At 39.3% G+C, this 21,641-nt stretch overlaps 1 protein-coding gene across 1 annotated transcript; it reads right to left on the reverse strand.

Moving 5' to 3' along the window:
- Positions 1-14,314: 14,314 nt before the first annotated feature.
- Positions 14,315-16,413, reverse strand: LOC132054306 (uncharacterized). The gene is made up of 5 exons (XM_059446347.1): positions 16,002-16,413; positions 15,408-15,902; positions 15,249-15,305; positions 15,106-15,197; positions 14,315-14,851 (listed from the first exon to the last, which is right to left on the reverse strand). Exons 1-5 carry the CDS (start codon positions 16,411-16,413, stop codon positions 14,315-14,317), a joined length of 1,593 nt encoding a protein of 530 aa, XP_059302330.1.
- Between the last annotated feature and the right edge of the window lie 5,228 nt (positions 16,414-21,641).

Genomic DNA, 21,641 nt, shown 5'->3' on the forward strand with positions numbered 1-21,641 from the left:
TAGTCTCACCTTATAATAATTGTTCCTTCAAGGTGAGACAAAACGATGATAATTATTCCATAATATAATCGGAGGTTACCGACCTTACGTCACTCTGATAGAGACATAACTTTCCTTGGGCTCTCCTGCATGCTGCTTATATGATATATGTATATGTATATAGGGAATCTGGGGAAAAAGATTGTGGCGCTATAGATGCATGACCACCTGATCAGTTGGCGTAATATGATATCATCCCGGACGCGGGACATATGTGGTTAAATGGATCGGAGCCGACGCCTCGGCAACATGATATGTTCTATTTTATGTATACATGAACAAGAAATGTTTTTCAAAAGCTAAGCATGCATGGCATCCGCCCTAGAGAGGCACTCATATGTACGGGTTACTCTTTTATCTTACGATATGCTTTATATTTCCATTCGTTATTATTCATACTTTACATCCCTTACTATGTTACTATTCATGCCTTACATACTCGGTACATTATTAAATGCGCGTCCTTCTTGTGGACGCTGCGTTCATACCCGTGGACAGTAGCCGGTCGACGATTCGCGGCGGTAGGACCTCCCTCGGCGGTCGGTACGCTCCATTGATCCGGAGCTACGGACCTTTTGGTATGCTATTCATTTATGTACATATATGGATACGGCAGGGCCTTGTCCTGTCATTTCTACAATTTGTACTCTATAGAGGTCTGTAGACAGTGATATGTAGTCGTGACATTAGGCAGCTTCGTCGGCGTTTATTTTGTTGTACAGTATATATGTGCGGCGGCCAAATCGGCTCGCGCTGTTATTCTTAGTGTTTATGTTTATATGTATGCGTTGGTTGTGAGTTCCAGGTACGGTGTCTTTTATGTTGATTGTTCGGGAGACAGTATACCTCAGTTACAGATTGTATATGGGCCTAGGATAGTCAATGAGAAGTAAATGCAAGCATAGGAGTGCTTGGCCAGTAGTCGTCGGGCACTTGTTACGGCCCATCGGTTTGGATCGTGACAGTTATCACCCCTAATGACTAACCTAGCTTTATACCTTTTAATGGACCCATTTTCCCTCTATTTAATTTTATAAACCCATTTAGAAGGAATTGCCATTTTACCGGGGGCAAAGGAACTGTATCCCAAGCGTGATTTGCCTCCAAGGCAGTAAATTCTTTTAACATTGTCTACTGCCAAGCAGGGTGACCAGCTGCTTGCTGATAATATAGAGGTTCAAGCAGGGCAACCTCAGTAAAAGTTGAAAATTCCTTCGAATTAGAAACAGAGGAGCATATGAAATCTTGAAGATAGGTTGGAAGGATAGGAAGCCTAGTAGATCGTCTAGGAGGTGGAGGTGGAGTGTTACACCTCAAAAATTCTGGATTTGTTGCCTTGTGGATAGGCTAATGTGAGCTCAAGGTGGTTATGAAATCCTTACAAGATTAAGGGAAGTATTAGATAGCCTAAAGTGCATACTATAAGATTTTGAAGTCATACGAACATGTGAAATTTAGTTTGTTGAAGGGAGTGAAATATAAGTCATGTTCGGAAAGGTTTTCGCTATAATTGAGCTAATATTTATTTGATGATGTCTTGAGAGGCTGTTATAGGGCCTATTGTATGGTTAATGAAGTATTATGTATGTGCCAAGAAGGTTCCACGAGGATTGAAAGTCAAACGAATCAACGAGAGGAAGTTTCGTACAACTGGCAGTTATACGACCACTTATACGGTCCGTATAACTTTATACGGTCCGTATAAAGAGGGTCCGTATAACATGACCATCATAGAAAGGGTCATTTTCTTGGTGGTGTTATACGAACTTTATACGGTCCGTATAAGGGGGTCCGTATAACTTAACCTATTTCAGAAGGGGACTTTCCCATGGTGGTGTTATACGGTCCACTTGTACGGACCGTATAATATTGTACGGACCGTATAATATTATACGGACCGCATAAATGGTCCATATAAGTCCATCGGGCAGATTTTTAACTTTTTGTATAAATAGATGGCCTTGGTTCATTTATTTCATTTTTCATTTTCCACAAGTCTTGAGAGCTCAAAACCCTTCTCCAAGCATATTCCACCCCAATCCAAGAGAAAACAAAGATCAAGAGGCAAAAATCAAAGTGTTCATGTGTTAGGGTTAGTAGACTACAAGAGATTCTTGAGTATTGAAGCTAGGGTTTTCACCTAAGTTGATAGCTGCTCCAAAGCTCATTCCCATGAGATAAAAGGTTAGTTTTCATGCTTATTTCATGTTATCATGAATGCTTGGTTGTTGAAGAACTTGGGTAGAAGAAGAAAGTAGAAAATGAGGGTTAAATGTAACTTTTATGATGTTTTTGAGTAATAAGCTAACTTGAGTCATGATTCTTAGTATAATATGGATATAATCTTGTTATGGAAGGTAGTAATAGTGATAAGGAAACATTGTATGAAAATGTGCTGAAATGGGTGTGAGGTTGTTGGTATAAGTTGAACACATGGATGAATTTTGAAGGCTTAATGGAATGTGATTACTCGATTATGATATTGTGGATGTTATTGTGGTTGTTGGGTGTTGTTTTGTAATATGGTGGAAGTTGACTAAAGAGGGGAAATGCTGCCCAATTTTCATTAGATCATGAATTATTCTAGTTTGAATTTAAGAGTATCATTGAGGCTTAACCACGGTATGAACTCTTCTAAATGTAGATTGTTCAAGCTTCGACGGTGAACGTTAAGTAGTTAAGAAGACAAAGAGGTATGTAAGGCTAACCCTTCTTTCATTAAGGCATGGTTCCTTTGTTATATGTATATCATTTCATGAGTTGCATAATATCTTCCAAATGACTCTATCTCTAAGACTACCGAAGTTCATAATTCTCAATACTTTCACGATCCTGGTACCTCCTTTATATGATAGTTGATCCTCTAAGGATAGACGTAACGAAAACGATGATGGCAATGATGTTGATGATACTTATGGACTTTTATATATACGTGTATAAGTATGTATGATTATTATGTAACACCGAGCTTATATGGCCGGGTATGATACCTATCGCGCGCGCACCTCTGCAGTTGGGTACGACTAATACTAAGCCTTGGTATGGCCAGGTATGTATAATCACCGAACCTTGTCATGGCCGGGTATGTGAATCACCGAACCTTGTGGTCGGGTATGATAATAATAATACGAATACGAATATATATATGTATATATATATGGTATGCATTGGAAATGGGAAGGCCCCTTTGAAAGTGTCACACCCCACCCTTAGTAAGGCGTGATTGGCACCCGACACCTTACGGAAACCGAGCGAACCAACTTTTAACTTGTATTCTCTATGTCTCGAATGACAAAATAAGGCTAAGGCTAGATATGAACTTAATATACCTCACATAAATATATGTTGGACCCGAGGCTAGATATGAACGTAATATCATGTATAAATATATGTCCAATGGACCTTCATGAATATCGGGAACATAACGAAGCTAAGGTAAGTTTTAAGCATTGAAGTATATATATGTTGGGATATACGAACAAAAATCATACAAATATATATACATATATGGGATCGGGGCCATGGGAATGATAGTGGAGCTGTTAATTGTGTTGTTGGAAGTTTTATGATACCTACGATGAAGGTCCTCGTCTTGGTATTTTGCATGGAAAAAAAATTATTGTTAAGTTGTTGTTGGGCGACTTTATTATAGATATAATTATGAGAATGAGTATGTAAGGCATGCAATAGTAGTATAGTAAGAGATGAACATGGAAAATAATAATATAATGTGTATGAAAGATAAAGTAATGTAAAAGGATCAAGTTTTGGATGAATTATGCCCTTTTAAGGCGAAAGTTTGTATATTTTTTAAAAAAAGACTCTTCCATATATATATATATAATATCCTATATCGATAATATATATATATATACGGAATAATACACATATATGATCTTGTGTGTTTATTGTGATTGTTGATCGTTGTGATGTTGTTTTGGGACTTGTTGTCATCTTACCGAGCCCTTTCGGGACTCGGTGTATCTTGCTGCCCTTTCGGGACTAGGTGTCATTGGTTAAGGCTCTTTGGGAATCGGTGTCTCTTAGTAATTTAAATGTGAGCCATTTGCGGTGTTATCTTACCCGAACGGGAGTTGAGATGGGTGTTATGTTTAAAGGCAAGTAGGTCGGTGTTATCCCTTGCCTTCTTTCTTTTGGGATGCAGGTGCATACATACACACAGGTAAAAAAAAAATACATACATGAAATCAACACCATCATTGGCTTTACCATTATCATCATATCATTTCTCGTAGGATGAAATCGAATTATATATATCTTGAGAATCATGAACTTAGATAAAATTGGAATAGAATCATTATCTTCGCTACATTTCACCTCGAAGGAACGAATAACATGAGGTGAGACCACAACTAAGTAAGATCTAGGGATTCATTATTCTTTTGCTCTCGAATTAGCTTCGGACAAGTTCGAAGAGAATCATCATCATCGTCCATCATAGAACAAAGAATTTAACATCATAAGAAGCTTTAAGAGTTGAACTTCTAGCTTTTGAAAACAAGGAGGTTATGAAAACATTTATGGGATCATAACTTAAGGAATCATGTTTTGTGAAAGAAATATAGAGCCTTAACATCTGTGCGATATCTTATTATATAGACTTATTCGTCCGAGCTCGAAAGTCTACATTTACTAGGATTCACCCACGACGTTAGACTACATCGTAGTATATTTGTGCTAAGCTTTCAAGTCAAACTATTTTTATAGCCGAAAATGTCGAATTTCCCCGGGATAGACGTATGTGGGAAATCCCAATTCAGCAACAACAACAACAACAATGCCCAACATCAATAACATCATTTTTTGGGATGGACATCATTATTATCATTGTTGTTATCTTATAACTAATATTATACATTATTATTTAACGACTTTGTCTCCGTAAATAAGTCTTAAATAATACCAAAAAAAGAAAGATTCATATTTTTCTTGTTAAGACAGCAATATCCTCAATATCTCGCTAAAATTGTTCCGTAAAACAATATAAGGAATCAAACCACGTGTGTACATAAACCACTATCCGCGACTTAAAAATTACTTGCTTTTTTTTCTCTCTCTCTCTCTCTTATTATGGTTATTATTTTTTCAGGAAAATCTGATATAGTCTATATGACCCTTTATGGGTTCATTTATAAGCTATGTGAGTAGATGATGTTTACCTGAACTTGTAACATCCACCATTCTTTACTCCGATGTCCTATCGATTAGAGGTTTGTTGACTTAGAAACTAGACTCGATGAACTTCATTTTAGGCTTTTGTTTCACTTTAAAACACTTCATATGCTAAGAGATATTCGTCCCTCAATTTAGATCAAAATTTTCGTACAAAACATTACCCATCCTTTCTCCAAAGATGCACTACTCCATTTCTTCGAAAATTTTTCATTTCCTTATAAAACCTTATGTTTTATGCCTTATATGCATCCTTTACTCATTAAGTATACTTAATAATGCTTGCTCCTTATATTCCAAAGTGATTTTACTTAACCATAACTCAATGTACTTATGTTTCAAATTTGCTTCTTCGAAGATACGGGTGTAACAGAAAGACCAGTAAGTAAATATGATGATGGCCACTAGAGGTACAAAGGGCTCTATTGGCTCCTGATTCTTCTATCTTATACTATTCCTTATGCTACTTCTTACGCTATTTCTTATTCTCCTATTATAATGTTGATTATGCTTTACATACTCAGTACATTATTCGTACTGACGTCCTTTTATTTGTGGACGCTACATCATGCCCGTTGTGTGGCCTGTGCTTGATCTATAGATTTCTTATTCGGGGGTATATAGAGGAGCTCCATCTCGATCGAGCTACGCTACAGTGTTTTGGTATTATTCTTTTGTGTACATACATATGGGCATGGCGGGGTCCTGTCCTACCTATATGATGTGACATACTCTTCTTAGAGGCTCGTAGATAGTTGTGTATGGTTAGGTGTCTTGCTGCCTTGTCGGCTCATATTTTGTATATCATTTTGGTAGCCTCGTCGGCTTGTGTATATTGACATAGGCATTATTGTCGATGATGATATAAATGTGTTGTTGCCCAACGAGATTAATATTATGGATGTATAGAAATTATGAATAAGCTATGTGGCTCACCTAGATGTGAATGTGAATGTACGATAAGAGGTGCCGGGTGGGTTAGCACCGGGTGCCCGTCATGGCCCTCCGGTCGGGTCATGACAAAAGTGGTATTGGAGAACGATTCTTTGTCCTAGGGTGTGTCTACGAGCCGTGTAAGTAGAGTCTTGTTTATGGTGTGTGTTGCGCGCCACACTTATAAAACAGGAGGTTGCGGGCATTTTAGGAATGAATGACCTTCTTTCTTCATAAGATCGTGCGATAGAGCCATAATATAAGGATTTCTCTTTCCTTAACCGTGTATTATGTATTTCAGAAATGCCTGTAAAGAGAAAGGCTACGGCAGCCCAAAAGGGCAAGACAGTGGCAGAAAAGCGGGCTGAAAGAGCACCGCCAATGGATATAGAGGAAGGTGAGTCCCAGAATGCGGCTCAATCTCAGTCCTCCCACTCAGTGCCTATTTCTGAGGAGCATGAGGGAGCCTCGGCCCAGCTCCAGCACCCCAGCTCCTCCACCAGATGCTTCAGGCCAAGATGTGAAAGAGGCCATTCATTTACTTACTCAGTTGGTTGCCGCTCAGACTCAGCGGCAAGGTACAAGGCAAGGTGATAGGGCTGTTAGTGCAAGGGCCCGTGATTTTATTAGCTTGAACCCTCCGAAATTTTTCGGGTCAAAGCCGGATGAGGACCCTCAAAACTTTATTGATGGGATGTTGAGGACACTTCGATTAATGCATGCTTTAGACATTGAATCGGTAGAGTTAGCATCCTATAGATTGCGGGATGTCGCGGTTCATTGGTACACGGTTTGGATGGCTTCACGGGGAGTCAATGCACCTCCCCCGGTATGGCAAGAATTTGTGGATGCCTTCCTCCGACATTACTTACCTCCAGAGGTTCGGCGGGCTAGAGCCGATAAGTTCTTGAATCTTAGGCAAGGAAGTATGAGTGCCTTAGAGTATAGTCTCCGCTTCAATTCTTTGGCTAGGTATGCTCCGGCCATGGTAGCGGATATGGGTGACCGAGTGCACCGATTTGTGAGAGGCCTAGGGCCACATTTGATGGATAGGTGCTTGACTGCGTCCCTTTAGGACAACATGGATATTTCATGCATTCAAGCCCATGCCCAGAATTTGGAGAAAAGCCAACAACAACAAAGAAGTGAGCGTGAGCATGATAGAGGGTATAGCAAGAGGGCTAGATCTTCGGGTCCGACGAGTGAGTTTAGAGGCGGGCAAAGATAGCAGTTTTCTAGGCATTCAGGCCATTCTATGACTAGTGCGCCTCCACGGTTTACAGGCTAGAGATTTGATAGATCTACTTATTTCGGGCCGAGTCAGAGTTTCAGGGCTTCAGGTTCTCAGTTCAGAGGCGATTCGGGTCAGGCAAGGCCACCCGTGCCACGATGTTCCCAGTGCGGGAAGTTACATTGGGGCCAGTGTCGACTAGGCTCAGAGGTTTGCTATGCATGTGGTCGGCCAGGCCATATCATGCGTGATTGCCCCTCGGTTGGTAGCAGGGGTAGGGCCCAGCCTTCAGGGTCGGCAGCTGGGTCTTCATCATCTATACGCCCTATGGGGCCAGGTTCACATGCGCCAGTCAGCCATGGTAGAGGTAGAGGGAGAGCCCCCAGTTCTAGTGGTCCTCAGCACCGTATTTATGCTTTGGCGGGGCGACAGGATCTTGAGTCTTCCCCGATGTCGTCACAGGTATATTATCGGTATTCTCTCATGATGTATATGCTTTGATAGATCCGGGCTCCACATTGTCATATGTTACTCCATATATTGCGGGTCGATTTGGGGTCAAATCGGAGTCGATCAAACCTTTTGAGGTATCTACACCCGTTGGTGAACCGGTAATAGCTAGTCGAGTATATAGAAATTGTGTAATTGTGATTTGTGACCATCGTACTATGGTTGATTTACATGAGTTAAAAATGGTGGACTTTGATGTTATCATGGGCATGGATTGGTTGGCTTCTTGCTATGCCAATGTTGATTGTAGAATGAAAATGGTTCGCTTTCAGTTTTCGGGAGAACCAGTTTTAGAATGGAAAGGAAATACCGCGTCCCCGAAAGGTAGGTTTATTTCCTATCTAAAGGCAAGGAAAATGATCACAAAAGGTTGTATTTACCATCTAGTTCGGGTTCAAGATGTAGAAGCTGAATCGCCAACTCTTCAGTCTCTTCCCGTGGTGAGTGAGTTTCCAGATGTATTCCCGGAAGAGCTTCCAAGCCTCCCTCCTGAACGGGAGATTGATTTTGCTATTGATGTGCTACCGGATACAAAACCCATATCCATTCCTCCTTACAGGATGGCTCCCGCGGAGTTGAAAGAGTTGAAGGAGCAATTGAAGGACTTGCTTGAGAAAGGTTTTATTAGGCCTAGTTCTTCCCCGTGGGGAGCACCCGTGTTGTTTGTCCGAAAGAAAGATGGCTCCTTGCGAATGTGCATTGACTATCGGCAACTGAATAAAGTGACGATCAAGAATAAATATCCACTCCCAAGGATTGATGACTTATTTGATCAATTACAAGGTGCCAAATGGTTTTGAAAGATAGATTTGATATCGGTATCATCAAGTGCGAGTTAGGGAGAAAGATATTCCTAAGACAGCCTTCAGAACCAGATACTACCATTTTTATTTTCGGGTAATCTCGTTTGGGCTAACTAATGTGCCGGCAGTATTTATGGATTTGATGAACAATGTGTTCAGGCCCTTCCTAGATTTATTTGTGATTGTGTTCATCGACGATATCCTGGTATATTCTAGGTCCGAGGCAGAACATGCGGATCATTTGCGTACTGTTCTTAGAGTTCTTCAAACTCGAGAGTTATTTGCCAAATTTTCTAAGTGTGAGTTTTGGTTGAACTCAGTGACCTTTTTGGGGCATATTATTTCAGTCGATGGTATTCGGGTAGATACCCAAAAGATTGAGGCCGTGAAGACTTGGCCAAGGCCCACAACCCCTACGGAAGTTCGTAGTTTTCTGGGCTTAGCAGGTTATTACAGGAGATTTGTAGAAGGCTTTTCTTCTATTTCTGCACCACTCACGAAGTTAACCCAGAAATTAGCTAAATTTCAATGGACAGATGCTTGTGAACGTAGTTTCCAAGAGCTAAAGGATAGATTAACTTCTGCCCCAGTCCTGACACTTCTAGAGGGATCGGAAGGTTATGTTGTCTATTGTGATGCTTTAGGCGTTGGGTTAGGCTGTGTGTTGATGCAACATGGTAAGGTGATTGCGTATGCTTCAAGGCAGTTGCGGAAACATGAGAAAAATTATCCGACCCATGATCTTGAATTGGCTATAGTGATTCATGCATTGAAGATGTGGAGACATTATTTGTATGGCGTCCACGTTGATATTTATATAGATCATAAGAGCCTTCAGTATATCTTTAAGCAGAAAGAATTGAATTTATGGCAACGGCGGTGATTGGAATTGTTGAAAGACTATGATGTTGACATCCTATATCATCCCGGGAAAGCAAATGTTGTGGCTGATGCTCTTAGCCGTAGATCCATGGGAAGTTTATGCGATGTTCAGCCAGAGAAAAGAGAGATAGCTCGTGAGCTCCAGCAGTTAGCTAGCCTAGGAGTTCGAGTAGTGGACTCAGGTAGTATGGGAGCTATCATTCAAAATTCAGCGGTCTCGTCGCTAGTAGTGGAAGTGAAAGAGCGACAATACGAAGATCCCATGCTAATTCATTAAATACCCTCCCTCAGAAGGAGAAGTCATCATTTGAGATTTCTGGAGATGGAGTTCTCCGATGCCGAGGCGAGTTATGTGTTCCTGATGTTGCAGGATTACGCCACCAAATATTGAGAGAAGCCCATTGTTCCCGTTATTCCGTTCACCCCGGAGCAACGAAGATGTATCATGATCTTAAATCTATATATTGGTGGAATGGGATGAAGAAAGATATAGCGGAATTCGTAGCTCAATGTCCTAACTGTCAACAAGTGAAAATTGAGCACCAAAAGCCGGGCGGATTGTTGCAAGCTATAGAAATTCCAACTTGGAAATGGGAAGTAATTAACATGGACTTCATTACAGGCTTACCCCGTTCTCGACGTAAGTATGATTCTATATGGGTGATTGTGGATAGACTCACGAAGTCACTCATTTCTTACCGGTCAGAACTACATATGTAGCAGAAGATTATGCAAAGCTTTATGTTAAAGAGATAGTGCGACTTCACGGTGTTCCAGTATCTATTATCTCCGATAGAGGGACTCAGTTTACCACCAATTTTTGGAAATCTTTCCAAGAAGGTTTGGGGACTCAGGTGAGTCTTAGCACGGCATTTCACCCACAGACGGATGGGCAAGCTGAACGTACCATTCAGACCCTTGAGGATATGCTACGGGCATGTATATTGGATTTTGGAGGTAGTTGGGATGATCATTTACCACTTATTGAATTTGCTTATAACAATAGTTATCATTCTAGCATCCAAATGGCCCCGTATGAGGCTTTATATGGGCGAAAGTGTAGATCTCCAATTGGGTGGTTCGAAGTAGGAGAGACCAAATTGATAGGGCCAGACTTGGTCCAGCAAGCTATAGAGAAAGTCAAGCTTATACAGGATCGATTATTAACAGCTCAGAGTCGTCAAAAGTCCTATGCAGATAATCGTCGAAGAGACTTAGAGTTCCAAGTGAAAGATTGGGTATTTTTGAAGGTGTCGCCAATGAAGGGCGTCATGAGATTTGGCAAGAAGGGCAAGCTTAGCCCCCGGTACATTGGACCTTATGAGATTATACGCAAGGTAGGCCAGGTGGCTTACGAATTAGATCTACCTCCTGATTTGGAGTCAGTTCACCTAGTTTTCCATGTATCGATGCTTCGTAAGTGCATTGGAGATCCTTCTAGAATTGTACCAATAGATGATGTCCAAGTTACCAAACAATTGTCTTATGAAGAAGTCCCCATTGCCATTTTAGATAGGCAAGTACGAAAGCTCAGAACCAAAGAGGTAGCTTCAGTAAAAGTTTTATGGAGAAATAATAATAGAGAGGAAATGACTTGGGAAGCCGAAGAAGACATGAAGTTCAGGTACCCGCATTTATTTTCACCCCCAGAGGAGACTCAGGCAGAGACGCCATTATCCTCAGGTATGTAGTGTTTTCCTTGATGTTTTCCTGGTCGTGTGTGGCCATGGTTATTGATGTTGTTGTTGTAGCCCTGTGAGGCGATGTATTTTGGGTTGCTGTTGCAGGATGGTAGTGCCATATTATAGGGGAAACTCTGGCGAAATTTTTATAGAATCCCCAAGAACCTAACATTCGAGGACGAATGTTCCTAAGGGGGGAAGAATGTTACACCTCGAAAATTTCGGATTTGTTGCCTTGTGGATAGGCTAATGTGAGCTTAAGGTGATTATGAAATCCTTACGAGATTAAGGGAAGTATTAGATAGCTTAAAGTGCATACTATAAGATTTTGAAGTCATACGAATATGTGAAATTTAGTTTGTTGAAGGAAGTGAAATATAAGTCGTGTTCGGAAAGGTTTTCGCTATAATTGAGCTAATATTTATTTGGTGATGTCTTGAGAGGCTGCTATAGGGCCTATTGTATGGTTAATGAAGTATTATGTAAGTGCCAAGAAGGTTCCACGAGGATTGGAAGTCAAACGAATCAACGAGAGGAAGTTTCGCATAACTGGGAGTTATACGACCACTTATACGGTCCGTATAACTTTATACGGTCCGTATAAGGAGGGTCCGTATAACATGACCTTCACAGAAAGGGTCATTTTCTTGGTGGTGTTATACGACCACTTATACGGTCCGTATAACTTTATACGGTCCGTATAAGGGGGTCCGTATAACTTGACCTATTTCAGAAAGGGACTTTCCCATGGTGGTGTTATACGGTCCACTTATACGGACCGTATAATATTATACGGACCGTATAAGTGGTCCGTATAAGTCCATCGGGCTGATTTTTATATTTTTGTATAAATAGATGGCCTTGGTTCTTTTATTTCATTTTTCATTTTCCACAAGTCTTGAGAGCTCAAAACCCTTCTCCAAGCATATTCCACCCCAATCCAAGAGAAAACAAAGATCAAGAGGCAAGAATCAAAGTGTTCATGTGTTAGAAGTCTTCCTAGGGTTAGTAGACTACAAGAGATTCTTGAGTATTGAAGCTAGGGTTTTCACCTAAGTTGATAGCTGCTCCAAAGCTCATTCCCATGAGATAAAAGGTTAGTTTTCATGCTTATTTCATGTTATCATGAATGCTTGGTTGTTGAAGAACTTGGGTAGAAGAAGAAAGTAGAAAATGAGGGCTAAATGTAACTTTTATGATGTTTTTGAGTAGTAAGCTAACTTGAGTCATGATTCTTAGTATAATATGGATATAATCTTGTTATGGAAGGTAGTAATAGTGATAAGGAAGCATTGTATGAAAATGTGCTAAAATGGGTGTGAGGTTGTTGGTATAAGTTGAACATAAGGATGAATTTTGAAGGCTTAATGGAATGTGATTACTTGATTATGATATTGTGGATGTTATTATGGTTGTTTGGGAGTTGTTTTGTAATATGGTGGAAGTTGACGAAATAGGGGAAATGCTGCCCAATTTTCATTAGATCATGAATTATTCTAGTTTGAATTTAAGAGTATCATTAAGGCTTAACCATGGTATGAATCCTTCTAAATGTAGATTGTTCAAGCTTCGACGGTGAACGTTAAGTAGTTAAGAAGACAAAGAGGTATGTAAGGCTAACCCTTCTTTCATTAAGGCATGGTTCCTTTGTTATATATATATATATATATATATATATATATATATATATATATATATATCCTTTCATGAGTTCCATAATGTCTTCCAAATGACTCTATCTCTAAGATTACCAAAGTTCATGATTCTCGATACTTTCACGATTCTAGTACCTCCTTTATATGATAGTTGATCCTCTAAGGATAGATGTAACAAAAATGATGATGGCAATGATGTTGATGATACTTATGGACTTTTATGTATACGTGTCTAAGTATGTATGACTATTATGTAACACCGAGCTTATATGGCCGGGTATGATACCTATCGCGCGCGCACCTCTGCAGTTGGGTACGGATAACACTGAGCCTTGGTAGGGCCAGGTATGTATAATCACCGAGCCTTGTCATGGCCGGGTATGTGAATCACCGAACCTTGTGGTCGGGTACGATATGGTACAAATATGAATATACAAGTACAAGTTTATATATATAATATATATACGAATACGAATATATATATATATATATATATATATATATATATATATATATATAGAGAGAGGAGTAAGCATTAGAAATGGAAGGTTCCTATGAAAGACAAGTAAGTAAATATGATGCTGGCCATTAGAGGTGAAAATGGCTCTATTACCTCCCGATTCTTCTATCTTATGCTACTTCTTACGTTATTTCTTATGCTCCTATTATGATGTTGATTATGCTTTACATACTCAGTACATTATTCGTACTGACGTCCTTTTGTTTGTGGACGCTGCGTCATGCCCGCAGGTGGACAGGGAGACAGGCTTGATCCATAGATTTCTTATTCAGGGACTACATAGAGGAGCTCCATTTCATCCGGAGCTATAACTTTTGGGTATTATTCTTTTGTGTACATATATATGGGCATGGCGGGGTCTTGTCCCGCCTATATGATGTTACATACTCTTCTTAGAGGCTCGTAGACAGTTGTGTATGGTTAGATGTCTTGCAGCCTTGTCGGCTCATATTTTGTATATCATTTTGATAGCCTCGTCGGCTTGTGTATATGGATATGGGCATTGTTGTCGATGATGATATAAATGTGTTGCTGCCCAACGAGATTAATATTATGGATGTATAGAAATTATGAATAAGCTATGTGGCTCACCTAGATGTGAATGTGAATGTACGATAAGAGGTGCCGTTGCTAGATCCTAGCTCAAAGGCATTATCTGACCTAACTTTCTAAATAGTGATATTAAACTGAGTCTGAACAAAGAAGAGAAAGGCCTTAATCAGTGGAAATGCATTGGATTTGGTTGCTAGAAGATGAGTCCAGGTACATCTAGTGTAATCATCTATAACTGTGAGAAAGTATTTGTGGCCATTGTATGTTTGAGTGTTGGTAAGGGCACCATAAGTCAAGATGTATGAGTTGAAAAGCTATGGGAGTCTCTGTAGCCTAGCCATTGGGCATATAGAGCAATGGAAAGTTTGTTTACTGGGTAAAATAGATTTAAGGTATGGGATGGATTTCATTTTTGCAAAGGGCATACACCCAAGTCTTTGGTGCCAAGATAGATCAGGACTTACAACACTATCATTGGGCAAATGAGGAGGTAAAGCATTCACATTCATGCAATCTGATAACAAAGGTACATTAGTATTGAAACTAGCAGAAGAACACTCTTTATTGGAATCAGAAGCTTGAGAACTATTTACATATGGAGTTGAAATCTCAGCAGATGTATCACAAGAATTACAATCAGTAGAAATAGCAGGAATAGTAGATGTAATAGTAGAAATAGCAGGAATAATAGATGTAATATGAGTAGTAGGAGTAGAGTAAGAACTTGTAGCAGGATTAGGAGAGACAGCATGAGCAAATGATGGGGTAGATGATGAGGAGCCATTCAACTGAAGCACATACAACCCATTTGAGAGTTTACCAACTACCAATGGCTTCTTCAGAGAATGGCCCTGTAGAACACACGCAGTTGCACTAAAATAAGCAATGCAATTGAATTGGAGAAGAAGTTTGTGTAGAGAAATAAGGTTGTATTGAAAGCTAGAAACCAGTCGAACATGATGAAGAATTAAATCTGAATATAAAGGCAAGGAACCAGTGCAAGTCACTTTGACTCTATATCCATTAGGTAGGGAAACTAGATAAGGTGTGGATAAGGGCTTAACATTGGTCAAAAGATGTCTATGAGGGTCATATGGTTAGTTACTCCTGAATCTAAAATCCAAGGATTATCATACATCTGAGAGAGATGACAAGCAAAGAAACAAGAGATATTGTAAGCATAAAGACTAGTCACACCTGCAAAGTTTGTAGAAGCACAAAATCCAGAATCCTGCACTCTAGTTTAACCTAACAGGTTTATGATGTGATCATGCTGCTCTTGGCTGAAACCATGCAGGTCAAACCCTGAAGATTGATGTGGAGAAGTTAAAATATGAGGAGGATCACACTGACCCTAAGACTGAGGAAAGTGACCCTGACCCTGAGACTGAGGAAAGGGTTCCATACCCTGAACACATGCAGCAGTCTTTTTCCCTTTATTGAACTGAAAATCTGAGGGATACCTATGCAACCTATGACATTTTTCAATGGAGTGACCTGATCTCTTGCAGTACTTATAATAGAGACCCTGATTCTGAGAGTAATTGAACTGATTCTGTGAGTAGTTTGGTTTCTGAGGGTATGTAGATTGGTTATGAGAATAATTTGGTTTCTGAGAATAATTGGGCTTTCTAGATTCAAAGTTCACCCTTTGTGGATATGAAGGGGAGGATTTTTGATTTCTGGTATTAGCAGAGAAGGATGCAGCTTCAGATGCAAAAGAAGGAATAGATGCCTGAAGTTCAGACTGCCTTTCATCATGAATCAACAAGGGATACACACTGTCTAAATTTGGGAGAGGTTTCATCATCAAAATGTTCCTCCTGATCCCAGCATATGAATCATTTAAACCAGCTAAGAATTGATGAACCCTTTGATCCCCTTCTAGTTTCACCCATTCATCTTTGCATTAACAAGTGCTAGGAGGATATTCAATGGAAATAATTAACTCATCCCAAAGTTTCTTAATCCTATTGAAATAAGAAGCTATACTGGAAGAACCTTGAGAGATTGAAGATATGTCCTTCCTAATTTGGAAAACCTTAATACCACTAGCCTGACCATATCTCTTTTCAATTTCTTTCCAGACAACAGAAGCAGTCTTAGTATGCATAACAGTATCAACTATCTTTTCATCCAAACTATTAAGGATCCAGGCAATAACCATGTCGTTACACATACTCCAATTTTCAAAAGTAGGGTCAGTTTCCCCAGGTTTAATAACCGTGCCATTTATGAACCCCAATTTGCGTTTAGCAGACAAGGATATGAGCATCCCTCTCCTCCAACTACCATAACCACTGCCATTGAAAGGCGTAGTAACAAGTACCATCCCAGGGTAGTTGGAAGGATGCAGATACAAGGGGTGGGTATTAGTGATGGTGGTACTAGAGGTAGCAGCATTAGAACTCATGGCAACAACAATACAACAACAATGTAACGACAATACACCAACGATTATCAACAAGCAATAACCTAAATCGAAACACAACAACAGAAACCCTAGATTGAAGTGTGAGATATCAACAAGTAGTGACCTAAGTTGAAACACAGCAAAAGAAATCCTAGATTGAAGTGTGAGATGGAGCGAATTTACCAGTTTCTCCTTCAATTCGAAAAAAAAAATAGCTTGCTTAACAATGATGAAGGTCACAACAATGGCGAAAGTAGAGCTTGCTCAACAATGGCGAAAATCAACACAAGCCTTTGGCCACAAAAAAACCCAAAATTCGAGAAACAGGATCCAAACAAAACTCAACGAAATTGCTCGAGGGTAACACCGCTCGGACGAGGAAGATGAGAGCTATATGGATCTATGCTCTGATACCATGTAAACTTGATTAAATGCGGTAGAATCGAAGAAAAACTAAGTGTGAAAACCCTAACTCATATCGGAGAGAGAGAGAGTAAATAAATTGTGTTTCCTTCTTATTTGTGTAAAATATCAAAAATGACAAAAGTGTATTCTCTACAAATTAGTCCGACATATATACATAATGAAAGTAGGTCGGGTTACATGGCCCAAGTACAAAAAATATCAGAAAATACTAAGTTGGATCAGGCCCAACTCTGTCTCTAACACTTTAAGAGTTTAACGCATTCTTCTCGAATAGAGTAAATTTGATGCTTTTGAGATGTCATGAAAGTCAATTGGCAAATTGTTCGATTGTAGGCTTTTGCACCTTTTTATTAATTTTGAGCAACAAATTTTCTGTTTCTGAATATAAAGAAGGCCTTTTTATGCCTAGTATTTCTAATGAGTTCAAAAGTATGATTCATTGCAATTTTCGTTCTTTTCAAACTTATGGTACTATTGGGAACTTTACACTAGTGCTTCCAAAAGGTCTTTTTTTGAGTGCTTTCTCTGGAGAAGAAGAAAGAAGAACAAGAAGAAGAAGAAGATAAAGAAAAACAAAGTAGCAGCAGTGTGTGGTGACGAACAAGAAGAAAGAAGAAGAAAGAGGAAGAAGATGGACTAGACAAAGAAGAAAGAAAAGAGTATGTCAAAAAGAGAACTTTTTGGCTTGTCCTAATAAAAAGAGATTTGTTCAAATTAATGTAGCAGTACGGTGGTGAAGCTTGGATATTTCATACTTCCTCGATTAATACAAAAAGAGAAAATTTTCATAAATAGCGATAGTTTAGAATGTAATTACGAAACATAGCGACAATTACTGTGTTTATGAAACATAGCTACAATTTTGTTTCAGAATGTAGCAATACGATGTATCCGCGCGCTACAAAGAGGTGTATCAACGCATACAGTTGCGCTGGATTAACTGAAATTCTAGGAGGGGATCTTTACAAAAACTGAATTCGCTACAATTAAGTGTGAATCACGCCTCAAAGATCTTTTTTTGTGAAAAACTAGAAAACAGTTCTCTATTATCCAATATTAGAACACGTGATTTCATTCTTCCTCGATGCTGAAAAAAATAAAGCAAGCAATTGTAACACTCTGTAAATTTGGGTTAAGTGTGAATGTGTTAAATGAGTATTTGACATTTTAGCCATATGAAGTCCCATCGGGATGAGTTTAGGTGGAAATAGTTGTTTTAAAGCCAAGGTGAATAGGGATGTGCATAAGATTCGATAGAATCGATTAAGTTTATGAGAGTTCTAACTTCCAGCCTATTTACGTGAAAATCCGTTGGGAGTTTGAGAAAACTTAAAGCATGGAAGTTGTAGCCCCTTGAAATACCTTCCCAGCCATATATGGACCTGCTTAATCGGAGCTCTATTCTAGAAGTTATGCCCATTTTATTGAATGTTGTCGGTTCAGTAAAAATTAAGGCGTGTGCGTCTCGTAGCGCGTCTCGGGCCTCGACGCGCAACGCCTAGTTTCTAGAACTTTGAGAAGTCTGCAGGATCAGAAAAATGGGCCTAGCGCGGTGCAGGTTACGATGCCTCATGCGTCACGCCAAGACATTTTTCGCTTGGTACGATTTTTTTTTGAATTTTATATATCTCCAACTCTGAGAAACTTTTCCAACTTCGTTGTAAATCGTCTTTTTGGAGAAAAATGACCTAGGGCTTACCCAAAACATCCAAGGTTAGTTCGTACTCAAACCCTATTGATCATTACCTCAATTAAGAAAGATTAACGCTAGAATCCTCATATATTCCATAGATTGTGAAAATTCGATTTAAGAACGGTTGAAGAAAAGAATTGTTGGGAATCTGTCGTGAGGTAAGTTTCTATAATCCTAGTATGGTTATGGGGATCATTTGGGGTTTATTTATCATCTATATATCATTAAAATCCATGGGTGAATCGTATGAAAGCAAGAACAACAAATTTGGCTTAAAACCCCAGTTTGCGAAAAGGGTGGGAATTCGAGAGAAAGTGTAAAGTTCTAATATTTTCTAAGTCAATTGTAGAGTAATTGTTGAACCTCAAACATTCCGTTTGGTGGCGTTTATCAGTAATTGAGGTATGTAAGTCTAACTCTCTACGTGTGAGAATGTTATTGATAAATCTAACTCTCTATGTGTGAGAACGTTATTGATCTTCCCCATACCTTGTTCTTTCATGATTACTACGAATTGCCTCAGAAATAGAGATTATGCCTTAGTTTCATGAAAAACTTTAGAACTTCTATTCTTAAATGATATAGTTTCTTAGTTGTTCAGGATTTTCATTCTGAATATCGTGAACTAAGTACGTAATTAGTGTGGGCTCATGCTTGATATCTTATGAGTCTGAGTCATGGAAACCCAGAATACCTATGAACAGTTAATACTCTAAAGTCTATGAACAGTCCATAATTCCATGCTTTAGGATAGTAGTGCCCATCATCCATGTTAGAACTATAGTATGATTTCATATCTCGTGATAGTAATACTCAGTATCCATGTTAGAACTATAATATGATGAACCTATGAATTCACATACTCATGTCATGATTTACAGAATAACAAATACTTATATGGGCCCAAGGCCACACGCTATATGAGTTTGAGGCCACATGTTACATGGGCCCGAGGCAACACGCTATATGGGTGGTCCGAGGCCACACGTTATATATTATTGTATGGGCTCGAGGCCACAATTTATGAAATCAGATAAACGTGTGAATTTCTTCATGTTCAGTTTAGTTATCCTTATGTTTCAGTTTCGATTCAGCCTTCAGTATTAAGATATGTCTTATGTTTATGTATTTGCGCTGCACGTTCCCCGAGCACCCAACAACTATGTATTCTTTCAGTTGGTTTTACATACAAGTACAATTCAAATGTACTTACATCCCTTTTTGCTGGGGGACTGCATTTCGTGATACAGGTACATATATACAGGGCTACAAAACTTCTCGCCAGGATTCACTTCGTATAAGTTGTTGGTGAGCCCCATTTCCTTCGGGGTATTATCTTTTACTTCATGGTAGGTCATGTTGGATCGTTAAGTCATGCGGGGGCCTTGTCCCGATAAATAGTTAGTCTTTCTATTCATGTCAGAGGCTTCATAGACTAGATTAGCAGTGCAGTCAGTGTTGTTCATATTGTGTTAACCATGGTGGCTATATTTTATATTCTCAGACTATTTTAATATTTTATTTAAAGACAATATTCAAATATTTCAGTATCCTTATTTATAAGATTCAGTCAGACTTTCAGTAGCTCAATATGTTTATAGATTATATTCCGCACAATCATGTTTTAGAATTAAGTTCTGTCATGTTTGGTTCACTCGGTTTAGCAGCTCAGGCACCGCGTACCGTGTTACATCCAGGTCCAAGTTCAGGGCGTGACAAAGCTTGGTATCGGAGCACTAGGTTCAAGTGTCCTACGGAGTCTATGAAGCCGTGTCTAGTGGAGCCATGAAGCTTCGAGCAGTAAGTAACTGTCTCTTTCTATCGAATTTTGTACGTATTGAATGCGCAAGCGATGAGGAGAGAGCTCAAGGTATGAGTTAGGATGATTACCCATTGTGGCATAATTTTGAAGTGTCTGATAGTAACGAATGACACTTGAGATAATATTGAAAGTGGAAAAATTGCATGTCGCCTGAGAAGGGGCAGTTGTATTATGGATGTGAAAAGTCGGATAGTAACAACATACTTATGAAGAGAATGTGCGACTTCATTGAATAGGGTTGGAAGATATTAGAGGACAGAAAGAGGGATAAGGAACCACAGAAAGAGAAAGACTGAGAAATCAGCAAAAGAGCCAAGTCTCATAGGAAACTTTAATCATGGAGGATCTCAAGGAGGTGGAGGCAGACAATTTCAATAGGAGGTCATCAGGATCCACTACATCCGAAAGACCAAGACATCCGGTCGAGGTCCGTATATGAGCGAAAGGTCGGCTCATCCAAAACAAAGTTTGAGCACTAGGCTCTGCTCACAAAGCCAAGATGGGGCCATAGAGATTTTCAGAATTCTCTGTGCAACAAGTGTGATAGGAGGCACCAAGGGGTGTATTGTTCAGGCATGGATATGTGTTTTGGGTGTGGCAAGCCGGGTCACTATCTAAGGGACTGCCTAACAGTGAAACAGGGCACCAGAGGTAATTTGGCTCAGTACACAAATTTAACAGCTCCTCGTAATTCTCAAGCTCAAACAGGGCATAATGTAGCTAAGTCTAGGAATACAGGCCTCCGTCAGAACACCTTGTATGCTTTAGCAAGTCATCAGGACTCAGAGGCATTCCCAGATGCCGCCATATGTATAACAATGATAGGTCTAATGTAAGACTCCACGAGGCAACATGTTATGATTTTAGCATAACAGGCATAAATTGATTACCATGGTTTTGAATAGAAAAAAGCCAATGGAAAAGTTACCGATGATTCTAAAATGTTTGATTTTACAAAAGAAGTATATTTTTCGTATGACCCATGCACATGACTAAGAAGAGATGGTGTATGAAACAAGACCCATGAGCAGACGATACTTAAATTTTGGGAATAGTTTTAATTTGTTTAAGTTTATTCAAGCCAAAGCCAGATAGTACGATATTACAAATTTACTAGGAGATGAAAACATTATTAAGAGATAAGAAGATGTGATATTCCCTCTTAGGTTATGTAAGAAAGTGTTTACTCCAGATGTGTATAGTTTGATATGATTTTGAAATATGTAGAAGGTTCGAGGTTAGGTAATTCAACCTTTCGTTTAAGAAAGATGTAATTTCCCTAAGTGT

Source organism: Lycium ferocissimum, chromosome 4 (assembly GCF_029784015.1).
Source record: "Lycium ferocissimum isolate CSIRO_LF1 chromosome 4, AGI_CSIRO_Lferr_CH_V1, whole genome shotgun sequence".
NCBI classification, from domain to species: Eukaryota; Viridiplantae; Streptophyta; class Magnoliopsida; order Solanales; family Solanaceae; genus Lycium; species Lycium ferocissimum.